General features: G+C 47.5%; 1 protein-coding gene across 1 annotated transcript; it reads left to right on the top strand.

Moving 5' to 3' along the window:
* Positions 1-8,904: 8,904 nt before the first annotated feature.
* Positions 8,905-12,439, top strand: LOC140384836 (chemerin-like receptor 2). Its single transcript, XM_072466795.1, has one exon. The coding sequence runs from the start codon at positions 8,905-8,907 to the stop codon at positions 9,922-9,924; it is 1,020 nt and encodes a 339-aa protein (XP_072322896.1). The 3' UTR covers positions 9,925-12,439.
* Positions 12,440-13,814: the final 1,375 nt, after the last annotated feature.

Below are 13,814 nucleotides of genomic sequence, written 5' to 3'. Positions count from 1 at the left end.
CAACTCTGGCCAGCTCCTCCTCATGTCTTTGTAGTTACCTTTATTTAATTGTAATACCGTTACATCTGATTGCAGCTTCTCCCTCTCAAACTGCAGGGTAAATTCTAGCATATTATGGTCACTGCTCCCTAAGGGTTCCTTCACCTTAAATTCCCCAATCAAGTCTGCCTCATTACACATCACCAAATCCAGAATTGCCTGTTCCCTAGTAGGCTCTGTCACAATCTGCTCCAAAAAACCATCTCTTAGACATTCCACAAATTCCATTTCTTGGGATCCACTATCAACCTGATTTTCCCAGTCCACCTGCATTTTGAAGTCCCCCATGCTGATTGTAATATTGCCTTTTTTACATGTCTTTTCTATCTCCTGATTTATTTTTTGCCCCACATCCTGACTGCTGCTAGGAGGCCTGTACATAACTCCCATCAGGGTCTTTTTACCTTTGCGATTCCTCAACTCTACCCACAGAGATTCTATGCCTTCTAATCCTATATCGCTCCTTGCTATCGATTTAACTTCATTCCTTACTAACAATGCAACCCCACACCCTTTGCCCATCTGCCTGTGCTTTCGATAGGACATATATCCTTGGATATTTATATCCCAACCCTGATCCCCTTGCAGCCACATGTCTGTGATGCCCGCAACATCGTACTGGCCAATCTCAATGTGCGCAACAAGCTCATTTACCTTGTTCTGTGTACTGCACGCATTTAGGTACAACACCCTCAATCCTGCCTTGGCCACCTCCCTTTTCACACTCTCCTCAGTCACTGAACCCTGTACTGTGGCCCTTTTTGGTTTTTGACTATGGCTTCTCTGCCTTACACTTCCCTCCTGACTGCTTTTTGTTTCTGGCCCTGTTTTACTTCCCTCTGGCTTCCTGGATCGGTTCCCATCCCCCTGCCACATTAGTTTCAAAACTTCCCAACAGCACTAGCAACCCCCCCCCCCCCCCCCCCCACCCCCCGACATCAGTTCCAGTCCTGCCCAGGTGCAGGCCATCCGGTTTGTACTGGTCCCACCTCCCCCAGAACCGGTTCCAATGCCCCAGGAATTTGAATCCCTCCCTCTTGCGCCATCTCTCGAGCCACGCATTCATCCTATCTATCCTGACATTCCTACTCTGACTAGCTCGTGGCACTGGTAGCAATCCTGAGATTACTACCTTTGAGGTCCTACTTTTTAGTTTAACTCCTAACTCCCTGAATTCAGCTTGTAGGACCACATCCAGTTTTGGACCTATATCATTGGTGCCTATGTGCACCACGACAGCTGGCTGTTCACTCTCCCCCCCAGAATGTCCTGCAGCCTCTCTGAGACATCCATGACCCTTGCACCAGGGAGGCAACATACCATCCTGGAGTCTCGATGCATCTGCAGAAAGGCCTGTCTACTCCCCTCACAATCAAATCCTCTATCCCTATAGCCCTGCCATTCTTCTTCCTGCCCTCCTGCGCAGCAGAGCCAGCCACAGTGCCATGAACCTGGCTGCTGCTGCCTTACCCTGGTGAGACAACTCCCTCAACAGTATCCAAAGCGGTATACCTGTTTTGCAGGGAGATGACTGCAGGGGACACCTGCACTGCCTTCCTACTCTTGCTCTGTCATTTGGTCACCCATTTTCTGTCTCCCTCAGTAATTTTCACCTGCGATGTGACCAACTCGTTAAACATGCTATCCACGACATCCTCAGCATCGCGGATGCTCCAAAGTGAGTCCATCCGCAGCTCCAGAGCCGTCAAGCGGTCTAAAAGGAGCTGCAGCTGGACACCCTTCTTGCACCTGAATAGCCCAGTCCCACTTCACCCCTGGGTATCGGGCTTCCCTTTTTCAAACTCGGTCATTTCCTTGAAGTATGGCTGACCCCCTCCTGCCTCCTCCCCCTCTCGCTGGTTATCAATTAAATTGTCCTGCTCAAAGAGAACAGAGAAGATGGAGTTGAGGAATTATATTTAGCATCCAGCTTTACATAGTAATTTCACATGTCTTTCTATACTTCCAATTTAAGAGATAACCCCATGAATTGTGAGACTTTTCATTAATTCACTGCATATGTCCGGAAGGATTCTGGGCCAGCATCCTCCAAAGCAATGAACCCACCTACATTAGGATATGGGCTTAGAGAGACATGTCCTCTGCAGAACTTCTGATACCCTTTGTACCTGAGACCTTAATCCCTGCAGCCCCCTTCCAGACATCCAGTGATCTCTCTACGCGGATAGGCAAATGAGGCGCAATTGGTCACTCCACTTGCAGAGTGGATGGATTGCTCTGGGATTATGAGGCATCAACTTGGCATTGCTACTGAAGCCCATGTCCCTGACATTTATTAATTGTGCGAACTTTACGTGGCACGGCAGCACAGTGGTTAGCACTGTTGCTTCACAGATCCAGGGCCCCAGGTTCGATTCCCGCTTGGGTCACTGTCGTGCAGAGTCTGCACGTTCTCCCCGTGTCTGCATGAGTTTCCTCCGGGTGCTCCGGTTTCCTCTCACAGTCCAAAGATGTGTAAGTCAGGTGGAATGGCAATCCTAAATTTCCCTTAGTGTCCAAAAAATGTTGGGTGGGTTACTGGGTTACAGGGATCGGGTGGAGGTGTGGGATTAAGTAGGGGCTCTTTCTAAGAGTTGGTGTTGACTCGATAGGCCGAATGGCCTATTTCTACACTGTAAATTCTATGAAAATAAGTAGCAAAGCTGACTTACCCTGGTGGAGTGGAAGAGGTCATTCCTTCTCTTCTGGCATTGGAAGGCTGACCCATACTGGACACTCTGGTCACTGTGGCCTACTCCCATGCAGGGACACCCTGCTTTGCCTCCTCCTCCCATTAGCTGGGCCAACACGGACATGAGATGAACCAGTGAACTTATGAGCAGGAAGCCCCTGTCCCCCTCCTGCCATCTCTAGGGGCCTTGTCAGTAAATATTGGTCCAGATATGACGGCGGGGCATGCACCATCCTACCCGCCCCACCAGCGACTCCTTGGGAAATCCCAACTGCATAATTAATGAGTCTGCAGTCGCAGGTTATCTCTGGAATTCCTGTTGGCCTCCGCAGTGGGAAATAATTCCCGTCCCCAAACCCCCTCTAGGATTTAGTCCCAGATAGGAGAATTCTGTCAATGTTGCAGTCAAATACAATTGTATCTTTCATCCAAGTATTAAAGATATACTTCGACAACTTTATCAATGTTTTGCAATACAATGGTTTTGGTGGGAGAAATGCAGAACTCCATTTCAGCAATGATTTTAATGCTACGTTCCAAATGTGACCTGGAAACATCCCCCATGTCAGTAAGTAACAATTATATAAGTAAATAAAAAAAGATAGTCAGGGAAACAAAAGCAAAACAGGAAGATAGGATGAAGTTGGGATAATTAACAGCAGAAAAATGCACTCCAGGTTTTCATTATTTATACTCCAAAATCACCTCAATTACCAGACGGGTTCATACTCATTATGAGTTCATGGGAATCGGATGGAGCACACCCCACTACTTCCCAGGGGTCATAACAAGTACCATTTCATTTGGTGAGGGGCGGAACGCGGTTAGATCAAGCCATATTACATTTTGAAACAGTCCTCTTCCAGAACGGAGTTTTCTCAGTTGGAGCAGAGATTGGGAATTTGATTAATGTGAATGTAGGCGGAGGGGCCGGGGGGGGGGGGGGGGGGGGTTAGTGTCAAGGTAAGAATTTAAAAATTACAGAAAGAAAATGAAAACCTTTTCCTTTATACAGTGCATTGCCATGTCCCTGTGCTGAGTGTACCTCTCAGAATGGGCAGCACAGTGGTTAGCATAGCTGCCTCACAGCTCCAGGGTCCCGGGTTCAATTCCGGCTTCGAGTGACTGTCGGTGTGGAGTTTGCACTTTCTCCCAGTGTCTGCGTGGGTTTCCTCCGGGTGCTCCGCTTTCCTCCCACAGTGCAAAGATGTGCAAGTAAGGTGGATTGGCCATGCTAAATTGCCCCTTAGTGCCCAGACGGTTAGGTGGGGTTGCTGGGTTGCAGGGCTGGTGGGGTGGACGTGTGGGCTTGAGTAGGAGGGTGCTCTTTCCGTGAGCCGTTGCAGACTCGATGGGCCGGATGGCCTGCTGCACTGTAAATCTATGAAAGGCTATGAATGTCTGTAAACTGCCTGATATTCCTCATGGAGTGGCTGAACATCACTCATTATGTGTCTCATACATGTCTCAGCCCCATATTGTTGTGGTGAAGACTACACTTCACCACAGAAGCTGTAGGGAAGGGTGTGGGCAAGGTGGTGGTGGGGGCACAGCGTGGGATGGTAACGAGAGACCACCATTCTTGGAGCTACTAGCATGGGCTGTGTTTTTAAAAAAATATATATTTTATTCAAATCTTTTGGCCAAACAAAACAATACAAAGGTTTTCCTTTTTACAACAGTAAAACAGTACAAATAACAGTGGCCGTTTTTAACAAATAAATAAATAATATATAAACTAAATGGCAACTGCCCTATCAAAAATAATAACTCTCCAAAAATAAAATCAAACAATCCAATATACATAGCCTAATACAAATATTTATACAAAAAAAAAACACCCCTGAGGACCCGCCCGGGCCCTGCCCCCTTCGAAAGCACCTTTGCTACCCCCACCCAGAACCCCTGTAGTGCCGGACATGACCAAAACATGTGGGTGTGGTTTGCTGGGCTTCTCGAGCATCTCCCACACCTATCCTCTACCCCCAAAAATTTACTGAGCCGTGCTCCGGTCATATGCGCCCTGTGCAAAACCTTGAATTGTATCAGGCTTAGCCTGGCGCACGAGGACGACGAGTTTACCCTACGTAGGGCATCAGCCCACAGCCCCTCCTCAATCTCTTCCCCCAGCTCTTCTTCCCATTTCCCCTTCAGCTCATCCACCATGATCTCCCCCTCGTCCCTCATTTCCCTGTATATATCCGACACCCTACCATCCCCCACCCATGTCCCTGAGATCACTCTATCCTGAACCTCCTGCATCGGGAGCTGCGGGAATTCCCTCACCTGTTGCCTCGCGAAAGCCCTCAGTTGCATGTACCGAAATGCATTCCCTTGGGGCAACCCATATTTTTCCGTCAGCGCTCCCAGACTCGCAAACGTCCCGTCTACGAACAGATCTCTCAGTTGCACAACCCCAGCTCTTTGCCATGCTCCAAATCCCCCATCCATTCTCCCCGGGACAAACCTATGGTTATTTCTTATCGGGGACCGCACCGAGGCTCCCGTCCTTCCCCTATGTCGTCTCCACTGCACCCAAATTTTTAGTGTTGCCACCACCACTGGACTTGTGGTGTATTTCTTCGGGGAGAACGGCAACGGCGCCATCACCATTGCTTGTAGGCTGGTTCCCTTGCAGGACGCTATCTCCAATCTCTTCCACGCCGCTCCCTCCCCTTCTCCCATCCACTTACACACCATTGAGATATTGGCGGCCCAGTAGTATTCATTTAGGCTCGGTAGTGCCTGCCCCCCCCTATCACTGCTACGTTGCAAGAACCCCCTCCTCACTCTCGGGGTCTTCCCGGCCCACACAAAACTCATGACACTTTTCTCAATTGTCTTGAAAAAAGCCTTCATGACCATCACCGGAAGGCACTGAAATACAAAGAGGAATCTCGGGAGGACTACCATTTTAACCGCCTGCACCCTACCCACCAGTGACAGGGGCACCATGTCCCATCTCTTAAAATCCTCCTCCATCTGTTCCACCAATCTTGTTAAATTAAGCCTATGTAAGGTTCCCCAACTCCTGGCTATCTGAATCCCTAAGTACCGGAAATCTCTTGTCACCTTCCTCAGCGGTAAGTCATCTATTCCCCTGCTCTGCTCCCCTGGATGCACCACAAACAGCTCACTCTTACCCATATTCAATTTGTACCCCGAAAATTCCCCAAACTCCCTGAGTGCCTGCATTATCTCAGGCATCCCCTCCACTGGGTCCGCAACATACAGCAATAAATCATCTGCATACAAGGATACCCGGTGTTCTTCTCCTCCCCTGAGCACTCCCCTCCACTTCCTGGAGCCCCTCAGTGCTATGGCCAGGGGCTCAATCGCCAATGCAAACAGTAACGGAGACAGGGGACACCCCTGCCTCGTCCCTCTATGAAGACGGAAGTAATCAGACCTCTGTCTGTTCGTGACCATGCTCGCCACTGGGGCCCTATACAGCAGCTGTACCCATCCGATATACCCTTCTCCAAAACCAAATCTCCTCAGCACCTCCCACAGATAATCCCACTCCACTCTGCCGAATGCTTTCTCGGCGTCCATCGCCACCACTATCTCCGCCTCCCCCTCTGGTGGGGGCATCGTCATTACCCCTAGCAACCTCCGTATATTCGTGTTCAGCTGTCTCCCCTTAACGAACCCAGTTTGATCCTCGTGGACCACCCCGGGGACACAGTCCTCTATCCTCGGTGCCATCACCTTGGCCAAGAGCTTAGCATTTACATTTAAAGGGAAATGGGCCAGTAGGACCCACACTGCAGCGGGTCTTTTTCCTTCTTCAAAAGGAGCGATATCGTTGCCTCCGACATAGTCGGGGGCAGCTGCCCCCTTTCCCTAGCCTCATTAAAGGTTCTCGTCAGAAGCGGGGCCAGTAAGTCCATATACTTCCTATAAAATTCCACCGGGAATCTGTCCGGTCCCGGGGCCTTCCCCGCCTGCATGCTCCCAATCCCTTTTACCACCTCCTCCATCTCAATCTGTGCTCCCAGTCCCGCCCTCTCCTGCTCCTCCACCTTAGGGAATTCCAGCTGATCCAAGAAAACACATCATTCCCTCCTTCCCTTCCGGGGGCTGAGCCTTATATAACCTCGCATAAAATGCCTTGAACACCCCGTTCACTCTCTCCGCTCCCCGTTCCATCTCTCCCTCCTCATCTCTCACCCCACCTATCTCCCTCGCTGTTCCCCTCTTCCTCAATTGGTGGGCCAGTAGCCGACTCGCCTTCTCTCCATACTCATACTGTACACCCTGTGCCCTCCTCCACTGTGCCTCCGCCTTACCCGTGGTCAGCAGGTCAAACTCCACATGTAGCCTTTGTCTTTCCCTGTACAGTCCCTCCTCCGGTGCCTCCGCATATTGCCTGTCCACCCTCAAAAGTTCTTTCAGCAATCGCTCCCTTTCTTTACCCTCTTGTTTCCCTTTATGTGCCCTTATGGATATCAGTTCCCCTCTAACCACCGCCTTCAACGCCTCCCAGACCACTCCCACCTGAACCTCTTCATTGTCATTAAGCTCCAAGTACCTTTCGATGCACCCCCTCGCCCTTAAACATACCCCCTCATCCGCCAATAAGCCCATATCCATTCTCCAGAGTGGGTGCTGTTCTTTTTCCTCTCCTACCTCCAGGTCTACCCAATGAGGAGCGTGGTCCGAAATAGCTATGGCCGTATATTCCGTCCCTGTCACCTTCGGAATCAGTGCCCTTCCCAAGACAAAAAAGTCTATCCGTGAATATACTTTGTGGACATGGGAGAAAAATGAGAACTCCTTACTCCTAGGCCTACTAAATCTCCAGGGGCCTACCCCTCCCATCTGCTCCATGAAGTCCTTGAGCACTCTGGCCGCTGCCGGCCTCCTCCCGGTCCTGGACCTCGATCGGTCCAGCCCTGGATCAAGCACCGTGTTGAAATCTCCCCCCATTACCAACTTTCCCGCCTCCTTCAGTTGCTGGAAATACTCAGCAGGTCAGGCAGATTCCGTTATAAAGTTCACATTGAGTCAAATATGATTCATCTTTGTTCTTACAGAATTTCCATCCTGCTGGCTGGTTGCTAATGGTGGGTGAAAGGCCAGTTAGCACTTGTTTGAATTCCTGCTACTGTTCTACTGAGTGGAGAGTCTGGGGTTGGTTTCCACATGCTATTTGGGTCTGATCTTAACCCATTCATTGATTTTAACCCATTCACTAGACAAAACTTAAAATTGGGCCTTCTGCATCTGAACTTCTCTTGGTTGGTGAACCTGAGGAAGGAGCTGTGCTCCGAAAGCTAGTGATTTGAAACAAACCTGTTGGACTTTAATCTGGTGTTGTAAGACTTCTTACTGTGCTCACCCCAATCCAACACTGGCATCTCCACATAAAGGGCAACATTGAACAGGGAACAGATGGCCCTAATGAGGCTCAAAAGGAGGGCACATAGCAATCTGCAGGGGGAAACCCCACAGGAATAGATGAACACTGCTTGGGGATGGGGCATGGACCCGGGAGAACCTCAAAATGGAGGCTCTCGGTAAGAACTCCTTCATTGGTGATAAAAGTGAGAAATAATACGTGAGGGGCACCAGGGTGGAGGATTGATCCCTCCAGAAAAAGGCCTGCAGCTGTTCCTGGAATCACATAAAAATTGTGCCTCCCCTCCCCCCCTCCCCAATGCTGCCAATCAATGCAGGTGCCCATGGAACCCTAACCTCTCAGCGAGAAGCCATCTCTGCAGCCTTACCAGACTCCCAAACAAGTAGGGGGTACTATGCAATGGGAGGAAGGTTGCACTGCTGCACAATTGCCACTAGCTTGGTTGGGCTGACCAAATATAATGGAAACCAATGATCCAACCTGTGACCCTAAAGGCATCACGTTTGGTCAGTACGTAATACTTCATACTGCTGTCGAAGTCGGTAGAAGAAAGCCAATTTGTTTTAATATATTTATTTATGAGTTTCAAATTTTCTGCCAAATGAGCTCTTGAATATCATTGATCCGCATCTAATCAGAACAATCCTGGAAGCTGTACAAAGGAAATACCACCAGCCTATATGAAGCAAGAATAATGTATTGCACTTGTGCGTTTTAGATGATTCAGTTTAAATGAGGAAGTAGCTTCTGTTGGAAACTATAAGAGTAGCTGCTTGCTTACATTGGAGAGCAGTTCAAGACAGCTGCGATGGAGTTGAGTAACAACGGGACAGATGAGTCGTTTCGAACCCAAGATACAGTGGCGAGCATCATCTTGAGCCTGGCTTGCCTTTTTGGAGTACCGGGAAATGCACTGGTCATCTGGATTATAGGTTTTGCCATGAAGAAGCAAAGATCCCCGACCGTGTTGCTGATCCTGAACTTGGCAGTAGCTGATATGCTTGTTCTGATCACCTTGCCTCTTTGGATCTATGCTTTCCTGCACGGCTGGGCCTTTGGAGAACCATTTTGTAAAATCTTGACCTACGTCATCCACTGCAACATGTATGTAAGCATCTTTCTGATCACCGTGATGAGTGTCGAGCGCTTCATGGCTGTCATCTACCCGTTTGCCACCAAGCGGTGGCGCACAAACAAGGTCATCATGAAGGTGGTCCTCGCTGCCTGGATACTGGCCTTTCTCTTTGCAGTTCCGGTGCTGATTCACCAGGTGATGAGTGACGATGACACTGGGCAGCTGCAGTGCCTGTTCATGGAATTCGACACCATCGAGCAGGAAATCTTGTGCGATGTATTACAAATCGTGATTGGTTTTGTAATTCCCTTTACGGTGCTTTCCATTTGCTACTTTTGCATTGAGAGGAAAATGAAACATCTGAGCTTTACTACCAAGAACAGAGCTGGGCTGGTGATTGGCAGTGTGGTCATTGTATTTTTCATCTGCTGGGTACCTCACAACATCTTAAAGCTTATCTCAGTCATAGCACTGACATCAGACCAAACCACGGCAGACACATTAAACAATATCTACAGTACTGGCATCTTCATTTCTGGAGCTCTGGTTTTCATCAACAGCTGCATCAATCCTATATTATATGCCTTCGCTGCCCGGAATATTCGTAGTAGTTTTCGACTATTATCCCTGGCCAAGTTATTTGACCAGTTGACCCATACTCTTAAAGAAGAATCTGGAAAAGAATGCACGGATATCACAAGAAAGGACACAAGTGTCACTATGGATGAGATGGCTTCTGGACAGGATATTTGAAGTGTCACTTGTCTTTTTCAAGGAAACAAATTCTGGTAAAGCCTCCTGCCCCTCACTGCACCCCCCCCCCACCCCGCCCTATTGACCCCCATCACCACTGCACCCCACCAAGCCGCAACTGTTGCCAAGATAGGAAGAAGCATCTGCATCTCGTCCTGTGCAGGATGGAGGGGAATAGCCCCGAGGTAGAAATATCAACTGTTCACCCTCCTTTCACTGAAGCCGTCACTAAACAATGAAGCTGAGGCAGAGAAATGAGTCATATGGGGCACTTACCCCAAGGTCCCCGTCACCCAATGTACCATGCCATTTCAATTCAGTTGCCCTAACTGGTTTTCTCACTATTATCCTCAAGAAAGTTGGATAATTGAAGTTAGCATTCAGATTCTGGAGGGATTTTGAGGAGCTTTTGCTTTGAGCTTTGACATTTATCCCCGTCAGGTTGCTCTCGATCATTAATTCAACTCTTGCTGTGAGGGTAAAATGACTGTGTTAGGAATTTCCCAATACCTACATGGTGCAATTGTCTGTCAGGGGTCCTCGTTTCATTGGCGTGGCATCAGTTTCGCTTTGCCTTCAGATGACAAATTTCTCTCTTTGTCCAGTTCATCATTCAGCAGTCGCACTAACCAAACACTACTATCTATAGCAAACTATCATCTGTTTGGAATTGGAGTGTTCAATCTTAATTGCAATGTAGATTTAAATTCTTAGGTTAGTGGTGACAACGTTCAGCTCTGCTAATTAAGGGTACTTAAAATGAAAATAATTTCCCCTCGGGAGTGTCAACTTAAACAGTGACAGCAGGGAATTCTCCTCTCTTTCTAGTTACTGATTGTCGCTATGTCTTTCCGCTACTCAGGAGGACAGGGTCTGTCAGAGCCCACTGACAGCTCCAACGACTAGGTATCTGGGGTGCTCTTGTTGATTGAGTGAGGCACTTTCGATTGTCCTCTGCCACCTAGCCCACTGAGAAAGATTCCTTTCATTATTGCATGGGGAAAATAGAAAGCTGCACGGCAAACAGGCGCACTTCAAATTCAAACATAAATCGATGGTAGGTGCAATACCAAACTACACAAGCAGCCTGCGTATGCTTAAAATCACTTTTGCTGTGACTTAAACTTCCAGCATTATAAATCACTTTCATTTCCTACACTTTAATAACAAAGCGAAAATATATGCCAAGGCAATGTTTGCTGCTGAGTGGTCAAACTGCAAGTTAAAAAGAGGAAACCACACGATTCTTTTTCCCTCTCAAGTGTTTCCTTACAACTTTAAAACTATTAATTCTCTTTTCTGTTTGCATTACTGCATTGCTGAAATGACAATCTTTATAGAACTAAGCTATTGAAATGCTGTCGTATCGAAGAGAAATAACCTCCGTATAATCTGACTTTATTACATCAACCATTACCTTATATTAAAGTAAATGTGTAATTATTATAAGGAATTCTAATGCTTCAATATTGCCATCATTGGTAGAGTATTTGTTGTGTTTATATGTGGATCCTACTGATAACTCTTTTGCTAGAAAGACAACTAATCTTGTATGCAGATTAAGCTTACACAAAAATAACCAGAAAAGCAAAGCATCCAAGAAACACAGATTTGCAATCATGATGGAAGAAAATATCCTCAGAATGACATTGGTAATTTCTGTATGTCAGCTTTGGTTTATAAACATTCAATAGAGTACTTTCATGCTGGCATGAAATGACAACAAAGGGTTAATTCAGGCAATTTACCCCGTTGTGTGGGAGGAGTGGCTCAATGGTTCTGCTTAAGAAGGTGGCATCATATTAAAGATGAGGTGGCAAAGGAAGGCACTGCCTTTCTTTTCAGATCTTCCAGCCCTTTTTGAAGAAGAAGAGTAGGGGAGTTCAATAATTATCCCTCACCAAAATCTGGAAATCAAGATATTTGCTCGTTTATCTCAGCCATTTCTGGGACTTCCTGCATTACATCAGCGACTAGATTTTGTAATTGTTGCATGAGCTGGAAAGCACTTTGCAGAATTCGGAGGTCCTGAAAGACTCAATATAAATGCAAGTCTTCTTTTTTACATGTTGCGAAAGAACAGCAGAGATTTAGGAGATTAGATGACTTGTTAACTGAAGGGAGGACTCTGAATGCAAAGTACATGGAAAGTCTAATTTGACAAAGCTAATATTTTGAGAAGGAGGAAATATTTGTGTTTTGCATGATGTCAACATGTGCGAGTAAAGGTAAATTTCAGTGTAATTTTACATTGTCTTCATGCCTTTTTTTTTGAAGATGTGCTTTTACTCGAATTTACCTGCGATATAGTGTTACAGAAATATGTGGCGTATAATAAGATAATAAAAAACATATGTTTATACATACAATAATATGGTCCACAAGTAAGATTTCAGCTAATCAAAATTATTCTTTGATACTTCCCACTTTATGCTACAACAACAAATTACATCACAGATTAAAGCATTAATGCATTGTTAAAGCAATAGTTGTTGTGTATCATTATATGTTTAAATGTGGACTGTTCCTCTGCATTAAAGGCAGATCAGAGCTGAAGGATCTTGCTAGAATAAAAAAAAAGAGATGCATGTCTGAAAGTTGAATATTAATCTTCTGCTCTGTCCTTAATTTATGAAGCAAACAAACTCAATGCTGAGTTTAGTGAACACATGTTGGGAAGGTTTTACCAGGGGAAGGGAATGGGGTCTGGTCACAATTCCCTGATTCCCGGATTGGCCGTCTCAGGGCTTGATGTCCAGTTGAGGGAGATGGATGGGCTGTTGACCCTGCCACTCCAATCAGAGGACTAGCAACTCTTCAACTTTGACATCCCCCGTGGAATGGACGCAGTTGAGACAGCTCAGGGATCAGGAGAGTGCATGAAGCAAATAAACATCGAAACATAGAAAATAGGAGTTGGAGGAGGCCATTCAGCGCTTCAAGCCTGCTCTGTCATTCATGATGATCATGGCTGATCATCCAAACCAGTAGCCTGTCCCCACCTTCCCTCCATATCCTTCGATCCCCTTCACCCCAAGAGCTGTGTCTAACTGCTTGAAAACATGTTTTGACCTCAACTACTTCTGTGATAGCTACTTCCACAGGCTTACCAGTCTATGGGTGAAGGAATTTCTCCTCATCTTGCCCCCTTGGCCCACCTTGGTCCACCACACCAGGGCCACACTGGTAGAGACCATCTGAGCCCATCCGAGTGCCATCCCACCCCTCCCCCCATCGATGCACTGCCTTCCTAAGCCTCCTCTAGCAGACCACGCCCCAGGGACCCCTGTAATAGGATTACACCCCCCCCTCCATGACCCCTGTAATAGGAGACCCCTCAGGTATCCCTGTAAACATCCCAACCCCAGGGACTCCAGTAATAGGGGGACTCCTCAGGGATGCATTGAATCTTGTGAGAACGTTGCGAGCTGGGTGGATCCCGGGAGTGGGGTCTCCCGGCTTTCACCGTCAACGCTGAGCCGCAGCGAGCTGATTTTCCAGTGCAGCGTGGCCGGAAGATCGCGCCGGTCTCCGTTTGTGGAGACCATACTAATCAGCACCCAGGTGAGGCCTCACCAGTGCGGCCGGTGACTCTCAGGAGCTGGGAGAATGTGGCCTCAACTAGGCCATGCGTATTTAGATGAGCCCAATAATTTACTGGATCACGCCCAGCGAGGGAATGATTAAGATTGTGGTGGGTGCCGCGAGTCAGGTGACTCGCAGGCAGTTTTGCACCCAGCGTGAAGCTCAATTTGGGCCTCTCCTGCTATTCACGCCCTGATCAATTCTGGGCGCAACGGGGTGAAAGGTTGAGTCCATTATGTTCGCCTATCCCCAAAGGGTCTCCACAGCTAGATTGCCAATGATTCCGTTCTCATTACGCAGTACCC

This window comes from Scyliorhinus torazame, chromosome 10 (assembly GCF_047496885.1).
Source record: "Scyliorhinus torazame isolate Kashiwa2021f chromosome 10, sScyTor2.1, whole genome shotgun sequence".
NCBI classification, from domain to species: domain Eukaryota; kingdom Metazoa; phylum Chordata; class Chondrichthyes; order Carcharhiniformes; family Scyliorhinidae; genus Scyliorhinus; species Scyliorhinus torazame.
This window is presented reverse-complemented; position numbering and strand designations above follow the sequence as displayed.

Excerpts from the sequence above, each read along its gene's own strand:
- LOC140384836 (XM_072466795.1), top strand. The coding sequence starts at position 8,905 with ATGGAGTTGAGTAACAACGGGACAGATGAGTCGTTTCGAACCCAAGAT.